General features: G+C 43.2%; 1 protein-coding gene across 4 annotated transcripts in view; it reads right to left on the bottom strand.

Annotated features, from left to right (window-relative positions):
• Window positions 1-22,287, bottom strand: part of DMGDH (dimethylglycine dehydrogenase) — a 68,447-nt gene that overhangs the window by 12,117 nt on the left and 34,043 nt on the right. For all 4 annotated transcript variants that reach the window (XM_072793923.1, XM_072793904.1, XM_072793932.1 and 1 more), the window contains 4 exons: window positions 21,856-22,073; window positions 20,110-20,267; window positions 17,338-17,397; window positions 413-547 (listed from right to left, as the gene is read on the bottom strand). In XM_072793923.1, the coding sequence (XP_072650024.1) occupies window positions 413-547; window positions 17,338-17,397; window positions 20,110-20,267; window positions 21,856-22,073 (571 nt within the window). The remainder of the gene's footprint in view (window positions 1-412; window positions 548-17,337; window positions 17,398-20,109; window positions 20,268-21,855; window positions 22,074-22,287) is intronic.

Genomic DNA, 22,287 nt, shown 5'->3' with positions numbered 1-22,287 from the left:
ATCCCTTAAAAGCGCAACCAGAATGCCAATTTTTTTAAAAATAAAATCCATCTCCTGCATTCACAGATATCAAAGTGGTGGAAAGGAGATCATTTGATCCTCTCAATTATACCTTCCTCATTGTCCATTGTATTTTAAGCCTTGGTTTTATTTTCTTTCATCAAGGCATAGAGAAGTTTATGTTTTTAAAAATGAGCAGCATTTCATTTTCCTTTCAGTTAACTGATTTCTGCTTCTTGAATGTCAGCTCAGGAATCAAAGTGTGTCACCCAACCAGTAGATAAATAAGTAGCAAAACAAAACAAAACCCCAAACCCCAAAACACAGGATTCCAAAAGGAAACAGGGACAAGTAGGGTTTCTGGTGCAGAAAAGCTGCGCTGGCCCCTGGCCACAAGGTCCTCAGCACTCACCTTGCCATCAAACCAGATGCTTTCATTTCCCTCCGGATCAACATCATCCGTTGCCAAGGTGAGGCAGACCAGTCTCCGTTTCAGCCCCTTGGCTTTAATCTGTTTCAGTGCTTGCTTTCCTATGAAGTCTGCTGGCTGCAGGAATCCAAGATAATGATGATGAATGAATGCTCAGACACTGTGACAAGGTTAGAGATGCAAGCATTTAAATTTGTCTTTGTGATTTTCTCGCCAATTACACATCAAATAAAAATACAGATTAGATCAAACATCTAGACAAATATTTCTTAGTCCTCAAATGACAATATCTGCCACCCTTTCCTTCATAACAGGTTAGACCTAAACGTAATAACTTGTGATAACAATTTTACCAGAACCACCTGGGCAGAAAACCATAAGGCACGATATTGCGATGGTAGATTACAAAAGCGACCCTTATATCTAATGGCTCTGGACAGCAGTACTGAATGGTAGTGAGCAACGTACTACTCGATTTCTACCTTTAGTAAGCTTCTTCCAAGAAGGAAACCTGGGTTTTTGAAATGTGATGTCAAAACAAGCCCAAAATGTTGCACTTTTCCCCTCTTCTTCAGAATAGTGCTCCAATAAACGAGTCAAACCTTGGATTGCACTCAGTTCACTCAGGAATGTATTGACTGCCCTACTATGTGTGAGGTATCATGCTAGGCCCTGTGTGGGTTCCAAAATTAGATATAGACATTTTGATCAAAGAGCTTATTCTCTAATACTACGGTTTTCAACCTTGTTTTTCCTCCTTCTATCTAACACATGATGGATGACGTTCCTATTCCTAATATGTTCCCCTGGGCACACTCAGGGTTATTCCCAACGCAACACAAGTGAGAGTGACATTGCTCTAGTGATAACCTTGAGTCCATTCTTATGTGTTTTAAAAAAAATTAGGAATCATGCAAACTACAGGACTTCTACATTTATTAGTCACACACTTTACAACAAACAGGTGAGTGATGACTCCTCAGTGGAGACACTTAACTAATAAAGGAGGCTCAACAGATCTATCTAACCAGGATGCCAAGGATACGGGCTAGGTAAGTGTGAGAAGCTAGTCAGAGGCCAGGAACAGGATCCCTGGGTGGCGCAGCGGTTTGGCGCCTGCCTTTGGCCCAGGGCGCGATCCTGGAGACCCGGGATCGAATCCCACGTCGGGCTCCTGGTGCATGGAGCCTGCTTCTCCCTCTGCCTGTGTCTCTGCCTCTCTCTCTCTCTGTGAGACTATCATAAATAAATAAAAATTAAAAAAAAATAAATTCAGAGGCCAGGAACAGTTAGAGTAGGAGGGAAGGCTGACCCCAGAGGGGTATGGGTAAGGCTCTACGTAAAGGAGCCAAACAAGCATCTCTCATCTTACCCAGGAAATGGGGGATCTGTGATATACAAATCACATCTCTACAGAGGAGATTTAATTAGAGATTACAATATGAAAAAATAAAATAATTGAAAAAAAAGAGAGATTACAATATGATGGGGGAAAATTCTCAGAAGAGTTCTCATGAAAGAAGAAACAACTTTAATTTCCTTATTGGCCAAAGAAGAAAGGAAACAGTATCTCATGCCAAAAATGTCCTCTGCCACCAACATTTAGGAATTATACAGCTCTTTCTGCACACAAAACCTTTAGGATTGAGAGCAGTGAGTCCTCCTAACCTCTCAGTGAAGCAGCGGGAGAGATCCTCACATACCCTCTGTTTGACATCTCCCAGTTCACTCCTTTACTGGTTCAGACTGCCTAGGCTAAGCCCACAATGAAGTATGATTTCTACAGATATTACAACTTGAAATTACTGACCTTCACAGGAAACTGAAAGTTTCCATTGGCCAAGGTTAAAATAATTGCAAAATGAAAGTCCGATTATCTTCCCCAGTGTGATCCAGATGGTGAGAACAAACTATAAAGTTTTATTATGAAGCCAGATAAAAATTCAAAGACAGCTGGACTTGATGTTATTTAAGACAGGACTGCTGGGGAAAAAACAAAACCACCAACCCATAGAAAAGGCCTGATTGATTGGAATTCCTACGTAGGATAAATTCATGATAACAGAAGTCACTAACTTACTGTTACTGCATTCCAACAGGTATTAAGGGTTAATTGGCTTCAAGCTTACACACTCCTTGCTTGCTGACTTATGTCCCTTAGTCTGTAGCCAAACTAACTTACCTGAGATCTGCAGATCACCAGCCTTGAGGACCAGACTTTCCCAGAAGGTAAGGCCTGACCACATTCATAAACAGCCACCACTGATGCCAACCAATCTCCTCAGGGTCATGTCAATGTACAATAAACCACCAGGGCACCAGCATCAGCCACAGGCAACCCATTCACCCCACCCCCCAGGTCCCTCACCTTCCCCTTTAAGCTGTCTACCTTTGCCAAAACAGGGAGATGGTCTTTATAATGTTAGTCCACCATCATCCCAGGCTGCTGGCTTCTTAAATAAAACAGGCATTTTCCTCTCCCATCATCCCTTATCTCTCCAGTATTAATTTTCCAGTGGCAAGCAGCCAAACCTGACTGCAGAACCAGTTCTAATAACAAAAACAAAATTCATTATAGTTAAAACATGTATACCTAAATACAGAAAGAACTTTAACAATAATAAATTTTGCTATCTTTTTAAAAAGACAACTTGCTATCATGGATAAATGGTGATGAGGGGTGCTTTTTAGAGTTATCTATATAGGAATCAATATAAAATGAAAAAAAAAGTTTCACACTTTGTGTGGAAAAGCATTTTATACTGAACGGCCAATGGGCTATTTTGTGTGATTTGTGGAGTGCTAGGAGATGAGGAGATTGCTTCAGAATGGAATCTGGATCTTCCCCATTAGAAAGCCATATAGATCTTGAAGGTTTTGGGTCTTTCTGAAAACTATTAAAGAACGTTATCAATTATCTACTCAATTATCTACTCAACCATTGTTATGCCCCTGGCTGTGTTCAAAAACTGTGTTAGACAGGAAACATTTGGAGATAAGTAGACTACGTTCTTATGGCTTCTAGGAGATTTGACTCCTTCCCTCCACATCACAACATGCCAAGTCCTGAATCACTTAAGGCCAGTGTCTGCTCCACCTGTGCCAAAAGCTGGTCACGACCAAAGCTTTCAGAAATGGGTCCCTTCATGGGGAGCCTGGGTGGCACAGTTGGTCGAGCATCCTACTCTTGATTTTAGCTCAAGTCATCATATCAGGCTCATGAAATCAAGCCCCATATCAGGCTCCATGCTCCTCTCAAAGTTGGTTTGGGATTCTCTCGCCCTCCCTCTGCCCCTCCCCACAATGTGCACACTTGCACTCTCTCTTTCTCTAATAAATAAATACAAAGAAGAAAGAAGAAAGAAGAAAGAAGAAGAAAAGAAATGGATCCCTCCAGAAGAAACAAGCTTGACCACGATGCCATCATCAAGTTCCCCCTGACCATGAGTCAGCTGTGAAGAAAATAGAAAGCAACACTCTTGTGCTCACTCTGGATGTCAAGGACAACAAGCACCAGAGTAAGCTATGAAGGAGCTCCATGACTCTGATGTGAGCGAAGTCAAAACCCCCATCAGGCCTGATGGAGAGAAGAAGGCATATGTTTGACAAGCTCCCGACTTTAATGCTTTGGATATTGTGAACAATATTGGGATCATCTAACCTGAGTCCAGCTGGCTAAATCTAAGTTTTTCCACCCTGTTTTAAGAAAAGAAAGAGAAAGAAAGAAAGAAAGAAAGAAAGAAAGAAAGAAAGAAAGAAAGAAAGAAAGAAGAAAAGAAAAGAGAAAAGGAAAGAAAAGAAAAGAGAAAAGAAAAGAAAAGAAAAGAAAGAGAAAAGAGAAAAGAGAAGAGAAAAGAGAAGAGAGAAAAGAAAAAGAAAAAGAAAAAGAAAAAGAGAAAAGAAATCCCTTTGGGATCCTAGGCAAGAGCTACCTGGGCATGTGCTGTGGGGTGAGAGGAATAACATGTGCTAGAAGGGGGACCTAACTCCACTTCTGCCAAAAATTACAATTTAACCCAAGTCTAAGCAGGAACATAAGATATCAGCTATGCATAAGAAATAGGAAAAGTGGAGGAGGGACCTCAGAAAATTTCTTCAGGAGAGAAAAATTAATAAACTCAGGGAAAATAAATATAAAGTACTATTTACAACTTATTAGACACTTGCTATGTGCCAGCCACTCTGGAGGGATAAACATTCATGACCTCCTTTAATCTTCATGACATTGCTAGGAGATAAGTAATTCTCTGCCGAGTTTATGGAAGAGAAAGACCCAACCAAGTTAAGGGTCTCTCCAGAACCTTAGTTACATAGACACCAAGTCACCACCTTTAGATTTTATCCATACATTTTTTTCAAGTGACTATACCTAGAGTCTATCATTGGAAGGCACAGTTTATATAAATACTCTCAAGAATGTTTCTTTTAAATTATTTCTGGCTACTCTGAACCTGTTTTGAACCTGTTGTGAATAATGTTCATGACACAGAATGTTTGTACTATGAAGGAGGATTCAAAAACACTCTGAAGGTTACTGTTAATGAAATCTGACATCTCTATCTGCATGTCCCAGAATTAGGAAGTGATCCAGTCAGCATTACTGCCCTCAGGCCTGAATGAAAACACTCCAACAACAACAAAAACCTCATTGAAAGTAAGGAACACCTACTTAAAACGATAAAAGCTAACACCTGCCCCTGGAGACCGCTCTCCCTTCTCAAGCTAACTTTGTGCCTGACATGGAAAGATTTCAAGTGGGACAAGGCCATTTCACTCTCCTTTACTTGGCTTTTCTTCCAAGATTGTAGATTTTAATCTATTACATAGCTTTTAATTACAAATGAGACAGCTGAAAATATGTCTAAAGTTAAGTGCTGTGATTAAAACTGGTGCTATCAGGATGACCTGAGAGCAAATACATTTAATGAGTCACAGCCAAATTAACTGCAAAAATAGCTTTTAATATATTTGAGAAACAAACATTTCTGGGGCACTGAGACTATAGCTGAAAAATAGTCTTGGCTTATTAATTTTAAAAAGCAGTAAGAGCCACTAAAATAGCCATCTGTAATATATTCTAAATACAACATCCACAAAGATGATAAATTAAGATTTTAAGTGAAATATAATTACTCATCTTATTAGCTCTGTTAGAAGCACTCATGGTGCACCCGAGTGCCTCACCCAGTTGAGCCTTCAGTTCTTGGTTTTGGCTCAGGCCGCGATCTCAGGGTCGTGGGATCAAGGCCTACACCTTGGAGGAGGGTCCGCTTAGGATTCTTCTTCTCCCCCCTCTTCCCCCTCTCCCCACTTGTGCACTGTCTCTCCCCCCACTAAGTAAATAAACATATCTGGGGTGGAAAAAAGATACTCATATTCCCTCAAAGCACATAGAAATGAAATAAACAGTCTATTTTTGGTTGTGACTCTTAGGTCAAAGCTAATTTAACCGGAGCTGAATTTAACTGGAGTAGTGTTAAGAAGGTTCTGATATGCACAGAGTAATGGGTTTTCATAGGCCAGGTGGGACTTCATAAAAACCTAGTTCGGAACATTTTCTATATCATTTATTTGGAGTCAAAACCCAACAGAAAATTCACGGAAGTCATCAGTTTCATTTAATTATCCAAAATCCTTTTAACCTAAATATCAAAAGTATCCAAAGGCATAAACAAGACAATCATTGTAACATCCTGGGTCCCAAGAGAGCTCCCCTTAGAAAAGAGGTAAGCCCCAGTGGGAGAATCATGCTTCTGTGCTGACAGGTGTGGAGAGAGTTGGGAAACCAGCTAGTCACCTGTCACTATTGGCAGAGTGGAGATGGAAATCCAGGTGACAGACTTCTGCCACTTGTCCCCCAATACTTTACTCAAATGTTTCTTATTTTTCATTTTTAGATAAGGTTTATTTTAGAGCACACACAGGAGTGGAGGGCAGAGGAAGAGGGGAGACAGAGTCTCAAGCAGACTCCCGCTGAGCACAGAGCCCATGCAGGGCTCCATCTCACAACCCTGCCATCATGACCTGAGCTGAAATCAAGAGTTGGACCCTTAACCGGCTGAGCCACCCAGTACCCCAAAACATTTATTTTAAATGGGGCTCAGGGATCATCATTTAAAAACAGGGATAGGAATGCCTCTGTAAGCATGTGGTCAATACTAACCTACAGTCTATGTAAATCTTAACTTTCTTTGGTCAGTTGATGAATACCAGGTACGTCTGTGCTCATCTTACACTCAAACTGATAAAGCCGTACAGGGGTTCACTTATCTAGGGGTGAATCAAGTGACCCACCACCCCATCAAGACAGAGTAGACCATCATTCATTTCATCTTCACATCATTAGGATCACAGCTTTTCAGCAGGCAGGAAACTTTAGGGCCTTGCCTGGAGTGATGAAGTGAGTTTAGCACCAAACCTTGAGCCCAGGCTTCTCAATTCTCCATTCCTTTTCCACTATGCAGAGCTTTAGAACATTCCACATATGTTTATAATGACTACAACTTCAATATCTTTTTATTAGCAAAATATTAAATGATTAGTGTAGCAACTCAACTCTTATTATTGGCTGGAAACCAATACTCTCACCTACCAGGTTTTCAATCTCTGCTCTCAGCAATGTCAAAGAAACAATTCATCTAGCATTTTCTAACCAAAATTACTCATCAGTTAAGTATTATTTCTCAAAGAAGTCTTTAATATAACTAGAAAAGTGACCCTCTTAACTAGAAGAATCCCGGGGATAAACAGAAACCTGGAGAAAATATTTAAAATACTATTTCAAAGTCAGGCCAAGAATTAGGTTAGTATTCAAACCAAACCAGATTTTTCAAAACTAAAATAGCCTCCATTACATGTGTGTTATGATTTTTATTAGATTCTGGGTTTTTTTTGTTTTGTTGTTTTTTTGTTTTAGATTCAGTTTTAAAGAGAATATTTACTTTTCAGTTTTTGAGTCTAAAATCTAATGGAAAGCCATGGACTGGAACAGACCTGTGGCTTTAGATGTACTCAATGTTTAACTGCATTACCAACAATTACAATATACTTTTCATAATAGTTTTCACCTCTAGACTAGAGTGAGGAACAAATGCCCATTTGGTGTCTTAAGTATAGCAACTCAAGCCTAAATGCAAAGTCAATAATTATAAAAGGAAACAGGAAAATCATAAAGAAATGAGGCTTCAGGGGGTACCTGGGTGGCTTAGTTGATTGAGCATCTGACTCTTGGTTTCTGCCTAGGCCAGGATCTCGTAAGTCATGGGATCTAGCCCCACATCACACTCCATGCTCAACGTGAAGTTGCCTTGGGATTCCCTCTTCCTCACCCTCTGCCCCAACCACTCATGCTGTCTCTCAAATCAAGAAAAGAGAGAGAGAGAGAGAGAAAGAAAGAAAGAAAGAAAGAAAGAAAGAAAGAAAGAAAAAAAAAAAAAAAAAAAAAAAGAAGGCTTCAGCAGTTCAGCAGGGACCCAGGATCTATCTTTCTGGGGTCTTCAAAAATCTCAAAGGGTTTTTTTTCTATAGCTGTTTTTCCCTAGGTAGTTTTAGATTCAATTCAGTAAGATGGAAGAGACTAACTTGTACTGAGGTACCAGATGTTCTCTATCTCACCTAAAAAACTTATGAGATGGGTATTTTCTTTTTACAGATGAGAAAACTGAAGTGTTGATAGTTAAGCACCTTGTTTACTTCTAGAACAAGTGGCAGAGCCATAACTCACATTCTTCAACAAATACTTACTGAGATCCTACTAGTTATCAGACACAGTGCTAGCCCTAAGAATTCTCCACCTGTCCTCAAAGAGCTCACAGGCTATAGCTGAGGCAGCCAGTATTATGGAATGTGCCAAGGACCACAGTAGATCTAAGTACAGGGTGCTCGAGGAGTGGGGTTCCCAACACACCCCTGGCTTTAATTACTACCACATACGAATGACCTAACCTAAATCCATGCTTTCGGAGCAGAGGTCCTCAAACCCATGTACTCAGCTGTCACTTGTCTGCCCCATAGCCCCTCAACACCACAACTCCTTCCAATCTGCCAATTACACCCTTTGTGTTTCCCTGTTCATTATCAGGATCCTGGATCCTCCTCGTCATTCCCTTCACAGACACTCCCTCATGTGGTCTCCATCCTACCTTCTTCCTATCACTCACACCTCTTTATTCTCCATCCTATTTGGCCACTGCCTCAGTTGAAGCCCTCATCTCTCCACTGGATTTCTTCAGTAATTGGGAAAGTGCTCTCCCAGTCAGCAGGCTAATTTCCTTTCAATTTGTTTTCAATCATCTGAGTGTCACTCCTTTCTCAAAATTCTTCAGTGGCTCCCCAGTGCCCCGAGGACACACTCCAGACTCCCTAGCCTGGCAGACCAGACCCTTCATGGTGAAGTCTCAGTACTCTCAACATCAGCTCTTGATACTACGTTCAACAGCAAAGTATTTGCTGGGCATCTGTTCATGCCAGCCTGAGCTGGGTGTTAGGGATAAAAAAGTAAACATCTAATGTACACTGCCAAACTTGTACTCCAGAAGCTTCCATTCCTTTCAGAAGAAAACGAAAAAAATAATTGCAAGCTGTGACACATCCAAAAGGATGATGTAGCTGCAAAATTTCTTCTAAAATTTATCAAATATGGTGCATGCCTGGGTGGCTCAGTCAGGCAAGTGTCTGACTCTTGATCTCAGCTCAGGTCTTGATCTCAGGAACAGGCGTCAAACCCCATGTTGGGCTCTGTGCTAGGTGTGGCACCTACTTAAAAAATTATCAAATAAAGTCCAACAATATAGAAAAAGATAGCACATCATTACTAAGTGGATTCTGCCCTTAAAATGAAAGTTGGGTTAACATTTGAGTATTAAATGTAATTTATCATTTGACAAAGTAAAAAAATAAAAACCATACGATCGTCTCTGCAGATGTAGGAAAAGCATTTGCCAAAATCTAATATCCCAATTAAAAACAAAACTTTTGGGGGCATCTGGGTGGCTCAGTCGATTAAGAGTCTGCCTTCAGCTTAGGTCATGATCCCAGGGCCCTGAGATTGAGGCCCCAATCAGGGCTCCTGCTCCGTGGCCTCTCCCTCTCCCTCTGCCCCTCCCTCCTGGTCAAGTGTGTGCGCACTCACGTGTGCTCTCTCTCTCAAATAAATAAATAAATGATTTAATTAATTAATTAATTAAAAACTTAGCACTAGGAATAGAAAGGGATGCCTCAATCTGATAAAGAACATCTATGAACAAACTACAGTTAACATCATACTTAATAATAAAAGACTCAAATCTTTCCACCTAAGATCAGGAAAAGTAACAATTCTATTTAATTGTTCAATGTTCAACCAGTGGAGGTACTAAATGCAAGAAAAAAAAGGCATCTAAATTAGGAAAGACAAAGAATAACTTTTTGTGCACAGTATGACTGTCCATGTAGAAAATTTAGTGCAATCTACAAAAAAATACAAAAAAGTACTAGAACTACTACTGAGTTTAGTGGTTTCAAAGTACAAGATCAATATACAAAAGCCAACTGTTAAAAATAAATAAATAAAAAGCCAACTGTTTTCTTTACACTAGTAGTAAATTGAAAATTAAAAATACTATGTAAAAAGTTATTAATATGAAATACTTAAGGATAAGCCTATAAAAAGATATGCAAAATCTGCAAACTACAAAATCTTCTTGAAATTAAAAACCACCAGGACACCTGGGTGGCTCAGTGGTTGAGCATCTGCCTTCAGCTGAGGGTGTGGATTCTGGAGTCTTAGGCTCGAGTCCCACATTGACCTCCCTGCTTCTCCCTCTGCTTAGGTCTCTGCCTCTCTGTCTCTCTCATGAATAAATAAAATCTTAAAAAAAAAATTAAAAACCACCAAAGTAAGTGGAGAGCTATATCTTGTTCCTCAGTTGGAAGACCTTAATTGACGTATAGATGCAATTCCAGTCTAAATTCCAGCAGGTTTTTTTTTTTGCATAAATTAACAAGCTGATTCTAAAATTCATGATCAAAGGACCTCAGATAACTAAAACAACCTAAAAAGAAGAATATATTTGCAAAGCTACCACAACCTGATTCAAACTACAGTAATCAATACAATATGGTATAAAATTCAATAAGAGTCCAATAAAAGAGTCCAGAAATAGACCTCAATGCATATGGACAACTTATTTTTGACAAAGTTACATAGGCGATGTAGTTCAGAATGTGTAGTCTTTTCAGCAATGGTATTGGAGACTGCATGTCTATATGCTAAAAAATGACTTCAATTCCTATCTAGTTCTAGATACAAAAATTAACTGAAAATAAATAGACCTATATGTAAAAAGTTGGTAAGAACTCTAGGAGAAAACAGCAAAAAATATTTATGACTGGATTAGGCAAAGATTTCTTAATACAACACCAAAAACATAATCCATAAGAACAAGTTTATAACTTTAAAAATTGAAAAATTAAAACTTCTGCTCTTGGAAAGACATTATTAGATGAAAAGACAGACTGGGAAAAAATATTTGCAAAGTATATATCTAATAAAGGACTTGCATCTAGGATACATTAGAACTTTCAAAAACAAAAACAACTCTATTAAAAATGAGTAAGAGAGGGCAGCCTGGGTGGCTCAGCAGTTTGGCACTGCCTTCTGCCCAGGGCCTGATCCTGGAGACCCAGGATCAAGTCCCACGTCTGGCTCCCTGCATGGAGCCTGCTTCTCCCTCTGCCTGTGTCTGTCTGTCTGTATCTCTCTCTGTATCTCATGAATAAATAAATAAAATCTTTTAAAAAATGAGTAAGAGAGTTGACCAGACACTCGACAAATGAAGAAACAGGAATGGTGGCCAGGCACCATTAAGGAAATCAAAACCAAGGGACATTTATCGAGTAACTAAAGTTAAAAAGACTAAAATGAGCAGTGTTTGGTAAGGATGTGGTGGAGGAACTCAAAATCTCATGGACTGCTGGTGGTAAGATAAAATATAAAATGGTACACCACTCTGAAATAGTTCCTTAAAAAGTTGACATACCTCTGCCACTCCACTCCTGGATACTTACCCAAGAGAAAAGTCGAAGCTAGAAACAACCCCAAAGTTCATTGAGTACATAAACAAATTGTGCTATATACTCACAATGGGATCCTACTTAGTATTAAAAGGAATGAATTATTGATACATATAATACCATAGATGAGACTTGAACCAACTTCTGGGCATGAGGGATGGGTTCACCATCCTCTTGGTGGTCAGGGTTTCACAAGTGTCTATCTGCATTAAACCGCAGCAAACGGTGCACTTTCACTATGTCCATTTACTGCAACGTTTAGTTAAGCTGTCAAAATAAATAATTAAAATATATTAAAAGCAATCTAAAGAATTACTTCTGTTCTTAGATGATGGTTTCCATAGACTTGCAAAGTTTAAAGCAGGCAGCTAAATAGCATATTTAAGTTTTTAGGATAGAAACAAACTGTTGTTTCCTTTTTTCTTTTTAAGATTTTATTTATTTAATCATGACAGATACAGAGAGAGAGAGAGAGAGAGGCAGAGACACAGGCAGAGGGAGAAGCAGGCTCCATGCAGGGAGCCCGAGGTGGGACTCAATCTAAGGTCTCCAGGATCAGGCCCTGGGCCGAAGGCGGCGCTAAACCGCTGAGCCACCCGGGCTGCCCCAGAGTGTTGTTTCTATCAGAAGTTGGATGTGTATAAGGACACCAATACAATGGCTGTTGACTTAATATACTCTGACAAATGTTTCAGGAATGATCAATTCTCTCTCAGCCTAGATTTTACTTCCTCTTTTTCTATTTCCTTTTGTTTTTCCTTTATCATTTAGCAATGGAAATGGGTAACAGAATAAGGATGGCTTAATTAAAATGCACAGTTATGTGGCTCATATGGATAACAGTACCACGGTCTTTCCTTAACTACTCTGCTGGGTGGTACTTCATAGGATTTTAGACCTATATGGGAGCCCTTGTTTTATAGACCAGCAGCCTCAGGAGTAAAATTAAATTAAATGGCTTTCCCAAGGCCACACAGCTAGAATTTGGCAACTTTTTAAAAAAATTCATTTACTGCCCATTAATAAAAATAAAAAAAGAGTGCACACGTGAGAGAGAGGTATCTGAGGCAGAGTATATTAACTCTACCCTAGCCATAGTAGGTCACAGGTTTACTTCCAATTGATTCACTACTGACTCTATAACACCTTCCTCTGACCCATCCACTTGTCTTTCCATTCTCCTGTTTACTGACAAGACCACAGCAGACAGAAGGCTGAAAGAACTAAGAGTGAGTAGTTCTTGATCTTCATTGTATAATAAAACCAAGAAACCCAGACCCTACCCCCAGAGTTAACCCAATTGGTTCGGGGTAGATCACTGTTCTAAAACTGGAGTGAGCACCAGAACCACCTGGAGGGCTTGTTAAAACAGGTTATTGTTATTAGGCCCCATCGCCAGTTTCTGATTTGGGGATGGTACTCAAGAACTTGCATTTCTAACCAATCCCTAGGTAACATGGATGCTGCTACTCTATGAACTACACCTGAGAACCACTGGGGGTGGGGGGGGTGGAGGGGGTGGGGGGGTATGATAATTTTTAAAAAGTTCTCCATGACAGTTAAATACACTCAGTTGAAGAGCATTGGTCTAATACAATCACTCTCAACTTTTTTTGGAATCATCTGGGGAATCAAAAACACAACACAACACCACTGTTGCCTGAATCCCTACCTCCAGAGATTCTTTTTAAACTGCTCCACGTTGCAGCATGAACCTCAGATTTTTTGAACATATGATTTTTTAAACATATGATTTAAACTGCTCCATGTTGCAGCATGAACCTCAGATTTTTTAAACATATTTTCAAACATATGATCCAGATGATTCTAATGTACAGCCAAGACTGAGAGTCATTGACAATTTTATGCCTCAATCCCTATTACCATAATACTTAAAATTTCCCCAGAGGTAGGTACTTATACATCTTGAAAATCCCTTCCTAACTTGTCTGTGAACAATGATTTATTTCCACTTTGATGTTTTAATAATGCTAACGTGTATCGAATACTTAGAATCTAGTAAGCCTGATGATTCTTTGCCTGTTTTGCTTACCAGTTATGCTTTAAATAATTTCTCAAAAAGAAACATTGTCTTCTACCTTGTGGTTATTATCACTTTATTCTGCTTCTACTGGCTAGAAGCCCATGATACAGTAAGAGAGGGAAAGAAAGAAATTGGGAGTATCCTTAAAAAATTCTCCTTATCTGCTTAAATATGGTTACATTTGTACTTCAGTCTCTGAATCTTGGTTCTCTCCAAATGGACAAAGATTCAGTATTTCCAAGAGGAAAACTCCACTACTACTTATGATTCCACCCTAAGGCAGCTGATTTTCCTTTTGCTTGTCGTTAGTGCACTTTGTTTCTACCTAAACACACACACACAACCATTAATTTTTCCCCAAAAGTAATTTTTGTAATTTATAATACCATTAATAACAGTGATATAAGTTGTTTCAGATAAAGGAATTTTAGTTGAGATTTTAAAGTCTGTATTTAATTATTTTTGCCTGTATCAGCGCTCTGGTTAACGGTTCCTTTCCAGGCTCCATGCTCATTCTCCACGAGATGGCACTGTTGTGTACTGCTCAAGACCCTCCCGGAGCCGACTGGTATTTTCAGAATATTGAGGTTTCCTACAGTTTTGTTTCAAGCCTCATGAGATCAGAGACCATCAGGAGTTATGTCTTTAACTGGGAGACCTGTGGCCTAGCCAGGTGTTTGATAAATTGTACTTACTGTTGCCCAGGAGGAGAATGACCCTGTGCACAGCTCTGTCTTCCACAGAAGCCAACGCCAGAGGCTCAAACAACTCTAGGAAGTCAGCGAGGCAACTACCATGCACTGCTCTTCCTTTGCCATCGATGATCTCTCAATACTCCACTTTTCTTTTCCTTACTTTCCTATGGGTTTTTGGCGAGAACACAGTTCTCTCCTAAGAGGCCTGATGGCCCATCTCCTCAGCCGCTCATTTTCCTTCTTAGTATGGCTAAAGCAGCTCTTCTGATCCTACCATCCAGTACAAAATCAGTTACAACAAAAACCATGTCTGTGGGAAGCATCAATGAATAAAATGTTGTCCATGCATATCTTGGGGTCCTGTTGCCAGAAAAACCTTCCCGGGCAATTATTCAGGGCTCATTAGCCCGTGAAGGGAAAGGAGCTTGTTGGGGGAACTGGTGGGTGAGAAAGCCCCCCAGTGAGGTCAGAGCCCCTTCACCACTCTCTGCTGGTTTCCTCACCCTCAGGGGGGTACTGAGCCATCCCCGGGGCCCTCCCTGCTCCCACACAACCTGCGTCCTAAAATACTTCCCTTCATGTTATGGCTTATACAATTGCTGTGTAAATGTTTAAGGGCCAAGCAGGGAATTTTACATGTTTGCTTCAAAGGGAAAGAAAGAAAAGGTCTTTAAACAATTGTAAAACACCAGGATTTTTTTTCTTAAATTTTGTTTTTATTGCTATATTTATGGAATGTAAACATTCCTCTGTCTTAGCTGCTTCAGTTTTCATAGACCATCAACTTTCCAAAGCAATTTGAAGTGGCATGATCTATTCTTTAAAATGTAATATGAGGCCAGATTGGTACCATTTTTGTTTTTAGGCACAGAATGTGAATTATGAAGTTACACAGTTTAGCTTGTAATGTTAATCAGGTTTTCAGAAACCTGTTTCATACTATAGACCGCTAAAAAACAGAGATGAGGTTGTTGTGAAACCACATACAGGATCTGGACAAAGTTGATTTAAACTAGTCACCGGTCCTGGAAATAGGGTAGCATCACTAGGATATCCACTAACTAGCTCAGGCCCAGCTCCTGCTACATGGACCCTCACCCAAAGAAAGCATTAGAAATTAACTCCATGACACCAAAATGAGAACCAACAATTCAGAAATCAATAAAAAGCCTACCACAAATCAAAATCATCTGTTAAACGACTTAGTTCTGAGCTGGGCTTTGGTTATTGAAATAATTTAAAGGAACTAATAAATACACAATCCACACCTGCTTATGATCATAAAGAGAGTTTCAAAAACCCAATTTCAACACAAAGAGCTCATTTATCTATGCCTTCTCCCCAAACAATAATACCCAAACACTGTGAAGCAAGAGAGTCAGTTACCTATTTACCTATTGGTGACCAACCACAGAACTTTAGTGCTTTCAAGAGTCAGGCCATTTTTAATCCTTATTTTAACAGCTAAACCAAGACTTCTGTTATCAGAAGGAGCAATCTGCTGCAAGGGTCTGCCCAAATTCCAAGCACCTGCTTTCTCTGGTCTGGAGGCAGATGGTACACCATAAAAATAAAAGTCATAGGGAAAACATACAGAAAGATATTCCCTTTAAAACCCTTAAGGAGCTTCTTTTTCCTAAAATCTAATACTATAAATATACATGTTTATGTTAATATCTTAGCTTAGAATTTGGGAACTTGAGGCAGGGGCATTAAAAAAAGTTTCCTTAGCCTGATTCATATGCATGCGTTCACATATTTCCATAGAATGGGAAAACGGCCTTTAGCTTATTAGCACCTAAACAGGGCAGTTTATTTCTGGAATTCTAACAAGTAGCCTACACAGCAGCAGCTGTTGTCCTATCCTTCAATATTACCACTAACTGCATCACTATTAAGTTCTTTTCCAGTAACTAAGACACTAGTAGGTGGGTGTCTGAGTCAGCTCGAGCTGCTATAACAAAATCTCACAAACTTGGTGGCTTTAACAACAGGAAATTATTTTTCACAGTTCTGGAGCCTGGGAAGCCATAGATCAAGGTGCCGGCAACTCAGCTGACCTGTGAGTGTCCTCTTTCTGCCTTGCAGACAGCTGCCTTCTTGCCACGTCCTCACAACCAGAAAGAAAGTGAGCCCTGGTGTCTTCCTGTTCTCGTAAGAACACCAATTCCATCATCGTGGAGATCCCACCCTCATGAGCTCACCTACACCTGATTACCTCCCAGAGGCCCCACCTCCAAAGAGCATCGAATGGGGGTTAGGGCTTCAACACAGGAATTTTGGAGAGATACAATCATCCAGTCCATAACAATGACATCACTTCATTTATAGCTGTAGGATGTGTATAGGTGATCCGGGCTGTGATAAATATGGTTTTCCACCATAATTATTTAGGATGGTGCTTCTCAAACTTTCGGTGCATCAGAATCCCCTGCAGCTTCTTATAACAAAGGTTTCTTGGCCTGAGCACCAGAGATTCTGACTTAGCAGGTCTGGGATGGGATCTGAGAATCTGCATTTCTATCAAGCTCCCAGGCGATGCTGACTTTATCTGTGTGAGGCCCACACTCTGAGAACTGCTGATATAGGGATTCCTTCTGGAATGCTACTATCAGTTATCATATTTGTACTGGCTTCTCAACAAATAACCATTTTACGCGGAACACATTTGAAACGCTGCACTTACATACAATAGGGCTTCATAAGCAGATGGATAGATCTGCTGAGGGGAGATTGTCTACGCTGTGAGCATGCAGGGAGAGTCGATTAATGCTGTATGTTTGATTAGCTACTGTGTGGCTCCACAGATCACCAGGATTTCCAAGGTCTACTGACATCTTATCCTTAGTAATTTTTATCTCAAAATTTACATTTAGCCTCAAGTTGCTGGATTCTGCGATCTTACATCTATAAGCACACTGCAATATTTTGAACCGATACCCAATTTTGACAAAAGCTTAATACAAAGCACCTGAGCAATGATTAGTATTTATGTTCATTTGTCCTATAATCACACTTGGTTAAATTTTCAAGGATGGCTCTGTCCATGCTTGAAATTTTCAAATAGCCCCTAATTTTAAGATTCACTGCAAGTACACTTTGGAATGTAAACATACCTTATTTAGCTTTATAAAATAATCCAGCCCAGCTTCCAAGGGGTTTGTATCGCAGTTCATCTAAAAGGGAAGCACACATTTTTTTTTTAAGATTTTGTTTTCCAATCACCTCTACACCCAGTGTGGGGCTTGAACTCACAACTACTAGATCCAGAGTCACATGTTCTACTGACTGAGCCAGCCAGGAGCCCCCCGAAAATATCCATTTTAAATCTTAGATGAGTGAAAATCATTTCAGTAACATCACCTTCCTATGTTATTTTTTTAGGGAAGAGAAACACTTTTGGATTTTGAACATAGATTCTGAAAGGAAAGTTATAGACTGGTCTTTAAAGTAATTTTTTAATCTAAAATTGAAATGTAGCCTGTCAGCAAATATTATCTATCATTTGAGTAGCATATTAGATCCTAAAATTCAGTTTGTTCCTGTGGCTCTTTTACTGACAAAAATATCTGAAAGACACCACAACATGCTGTTCCTCTCCGAAATGACTTTAATATGCTTTTATTTAATCGTTTTACATAGCTAGGTTTTGAAAAGTTATTAGGTAATTTACTTATTTTACAATTAGCCAGGAATCAGGACAGGTGGAAGAGAAAGCAGGTGGTAGCAAAGTGGCTTCAGTAGAGTTCAGGAACGATACTGACTCTCAGCCCTGTCATATGTGGTCGAGTAATTACAATACACTTTAAGTGGAAGCTAAAGCCACTCTTTGGGACCCAAGTCACTGGGTTTTGTTTGTTTTGTCATTGTTTCCTTTTGTACCAAGAGAACAGTCTCAAGTCCATGAAAGGTAGCCAAGCTTTTTAAAAAGACAACATAGCACTCATATAAACGAGATGAGTAATATAAACTTGTTTCATAGGATGTCAAATTTGATCAATTTGAGCAACTCTAAACTTCTCTTTTATCTGCTCAAAATTTCAGAATCTTCTCCAGGAAAGAAATGAAAGCACCGAGACTGCTAGCGACCGCTAGAGGGCGCGCAGGCGCCGCCGGGAAGGCGGGGAAGCTGGGGGTGCGGGGGTGCTGGGGGAGCTGGGCGGGGGCGGGGCGGGTAACGCGGGAGGGCTGCGAGGGGCGGGGGTGCTGCGGGAGGCGAGGGGTGCTGGGGGTGCTGGGGTGCTGGGCGGGGGTGCTGGGAGTGCTGGGGTGCTGGGCGGGGGTGCTGGCGGGGGCGACACGGGAGCGCTGCGGGGGGCGGGGGGGATGCGGGGGGCGAGGGGTGCTGGGGTGCTGGGGGTGCTGGGCGGGGTCGACGCGGGAGGGCTGCGGGAGGCGGAGGGTGCTGGGCGGGGGGGACGCGGGAGGGCTGCGGGGGTTGAGGGGTGCTGGGCGGGGGGTGCTGGGCGCGGGGGGCGCGGGAGGGCTGAGGGGGCGAGGGGTGCTGGGGTCTGGGTAGGGGTGCTGGGCGGCGGGGGGACGCGGGAGCGCTGCGGAGGGCGAGGGGTGCTGGGGGTGCTGGGTGGGGGGTGCTGGGCGGGGGGGACTCGGGAGGGCTGCGGGGGGCGAGGGGTGCTGGGCGGGGGGCGCGGGAGGGCTGAGGGGGCGAGGGGTGCTGGAGTCTGGGTAGGGGTGCTGGGCGGCGGGGGGACGCGGGAGCGCTGCGGAGGGCGAGGGGTGCTGGGGGTGCTGGGCGGGGGGTGCTGGGCGGGGGGGACTCGGGAGGGCTGCGGGGGGCGAGGGGTGCTGGGGGTGCTGGGCGGGGGGGACGCGGGAGCGCTGCGGAAGGCGAGGGATGCTGGGGGTGCTGGGTGGGGGTTGCTGGCGGGGGGGGACGCGGGAGGGCTGTGGGGGGCGAGGGGTGCTGGGGGTGCTGGGTGGGGGGTGCTGGGCGAGGGGGGACGCGGGAGGGCTGCGGGGGGCGAGGGGTGCTGGGGGTGCTGGGTGGGGGGTGCTGGGCGGGGGGGGACGCGGGAGGGCTGCGGGGGGCGAGGGGTGCTGGGGGTGCTGGGTGGGGGTTGCTGGGCGGGGGGGACGCGGGAGGGCTGCGGGGGGCGAGGGGTGCTGGGGGTGCTGGGCGGGGGGACGCGGGAGGGCTGCGGGGGGCGAGGGGTGCTGGGGGTGCTGGGGGTGCTGGGTGGGGGGTGCTGGGCGGGGGGGACGCGGGAGCGCTGCGGAAGGCGAGGGATGCTGGGGGTGCTGGGTGGGGGTTGCTGGCGGGGGGGGGGACGCGGGAGGGCTGCGGGGGGCGAGGGGTGCTGGGGGTGCTGGTGGGGGGTGCTGGGCGGGGTGGGGGGGGACAGGGCCAGCTCTCCAGCTCTGGCCCGGGCCTGCGGGCGCCGCCGGCCCCCCCCTCACCCCCCCCCCGGGGGCTCAGCGCCCCTCCAGGCCTGCCGCCCCCCCAGAGCCCAGGCGGCCCAGCAGCTCCAGAAGGCCGCCCCGCCCCGCCCCGCCCCGCCCCGCCTCAGCCACACCCGCTCGGTTGTGATTTCCCCCAAAGGTGCAAGAAGGAAGCGGGCTGGGCGGCACACGCGGGAAGAACCTGAGGGGCAGCCGCCAACACTGGGGGCCCCCCGCCCCCCCTGCGGAGATGCTGCCGGGGCCCTGCGCCCCCGGGGGAGCCCAGCAGGGTGAACGGGGTCGTAGTTCCCCCGACTTTCAACTGGGAAATGAATGAAGGGGGGAAACATCTTCCCCTAACGAAAGAGTCATCTCACAACACGGAATTTCTCTGACAGCCAGAGCCGGTTAACGCGCTTAGAACGAGCCCTTATGCAAAACTCAGATACAATACAGAAAATTTGGGTGAAGACGCTGGCGTTTCAAACCTCTGACCCCCAGGCTCTGAAAGCCTTCTCCAGTCTTAGGGCGTTCAAGGCGTACGTCCCGAAGTTGTCGATTCCCTCCTCCTGGCCTGCGTCCATGACAATGTCATAAAGGGCCGCAGAATCTTCTCGCCTATGGTACAGCTCCCAGCCCAGCTCACCTGCAACAAACCCACAAGGACCGCACTAGGCAAGACCAGTGATGATGAGGCCTAACGGGCATTAGCTAAGACACGTAAAGAAACGGAGAGAGTCCACTTACAAAACAGGGACACGGCTGAGTTTTAAAAGATGAGTTCACAAAAAAGTTGCAACAAACTCCTGCTACTCCAAAGACACTGCTGTATCCCACGGGCGGTGGGTCGTGCCCCATCCTGTCTCCCACAGGGTGGTATCTAGGATACCTCCTCTCACCACGCAGAAAGATGTTAATACAGGAATTAACCTGCACTCTTGACCTCAGCTTCATGATGCTAAGCGAGTCATCAGCATGGCATAGTTAATCACGGTCAGTGTTTTTAGAGACCTGGGTGGCTTAGTGAGTTAAGCGGCCTCTTAGCTTCAGCTCAGGTCTTGATCTCAGGGTCCTGGAACGGAGCCCCAGGTCAGGCTCTGTGCTCATCAGGGAGGCTGCTTGTGGATTCTCTCCCTCTCCCTTAGCACCCCGCCCCCGCCATGCTCTCTCTCGAATAAACAAATCTTTATTTTAAAAAAGAAGAAAGAAAGAAACCTCAATTCCCACTCATTACCCTCAAATCACAAGGCTTAAAAATATAAGCAACTGACAATTATTCAAATGGTCTTCAGTGTGGGACAGCATTTATCTCTAATACTCTTCTTCCCCACTTTTATTCACCATTAGAGCTGTGGGCAAAGACCAAAGGAAATGAAACCCAACTCAAATAGTTGGTTTATTACTTATTCCGCTTATGTTTTATTCTAGTCACCATTTTGCCAAGGTCAGGTGAAAGGACAGGGAAGTGTACAGCGGAAGCCCAGGGAGGAACTTTAGCCTTCATACTCTATGTACGTTCTCCTCGTTCCCTTGTTGAGGGCTGACGGTGATCTGTTTCTCCAGGACACTGCCAGAACCTGAGTCACATGTAACTGAAGGGATGCCTGAGCACCGAGGACTCTTTCTATGAAAGAACAAGGAGGGCTAGAGGGAAGTTGGAAGTGAGCTCACGGCACCAAGGCGGACTGAGAAGCATTCATTCATCTCTATTTCAAATACCTTCTATGCACAAGGTTAGGTGCTATATGAAGACTTCCCTAAAAGAGCCTTAGTGGTAATGCTTTAAGAGAAGGGCCTGATACATTTAAGAGATTATTATGAGAGATTCCATGAGAGACCATCTTGAATGTTGCTAGATAGAGTCAGGCTGGCCTGAATAGGCTGTCAAGCCTTCCAACTATTCTACAGCTGGCCTCTTCCAACTTTTTAATCCACCCTTCCAACTAGTAAGCAGCTATGGGATTAAAACAACAATTGGAAATCTGGGAAATGACCCTCCCAGACTAGGAGGGAAGAGCCAGAATTATTGTAAGAGTTGGACAGGAGGAAATCTTCCTCTAAAGTTATCCTGACAAGACTATGTGTGTGCGCACACATGTGTGTATGTGTGCACGCACCTGTGAGTGTGTGTGTGCACAGGCGTATATGCATGTGCACATGTTCATTTGTGCTAGCTTCTTTTAAATTTTAGAGACTTTCTCTTAAATTTTAGAAAATTGTTTTCCAGTTCTTACCAGTATAAGATATCCTAATAGCAGTGACAGGAATGTCTGAAACCTTTAGAGACTTGGTTTGAAGAAACTTGAAAACATCATCACTAAGATCTTCAGCAGTCAGTTTCTGCAGAACCTTCCTTGCATGGGGCCCTGCAATACCAAGGACTCCAAGCTCATCGGTTATGTTTTTAATTTCAACATCATATCCACCGTTGACTGCCTCTTCTTCAATCCATCTGCATTTGAGTCATAAACATTGTGTTAAATCTTGCTTGAATAATGCATGGTGGTAACATATTAATTCTCGGAAGACATGCTCTGTGTCTAGAATACCAGGAAGCCCCAAGAGTGTCATCTCATATAATAACCTAATTTTTTAAGTTGAGGAAACTGAGTCCCAGAGATGTTAAGTGATTCTCTTTAAACCACTCACTTATAAATTTGGGGATA

This window comes from Canis lupus, chromosome 2, assembly GCF_048164855.1.
Source record: "Canis lupus baileyi chromosome 2, mCanLup2.hap1, whole genome shotgun sequence".
Taxonomy (NCBI): Eukaryota; Metazoa; Chordata; class Mammalia; order Carnivora; family Canidae; genus Canis; species Canis lupus.
This window is presented reverse-complemented; position numbering and strand designations above follow the sequence as displayed.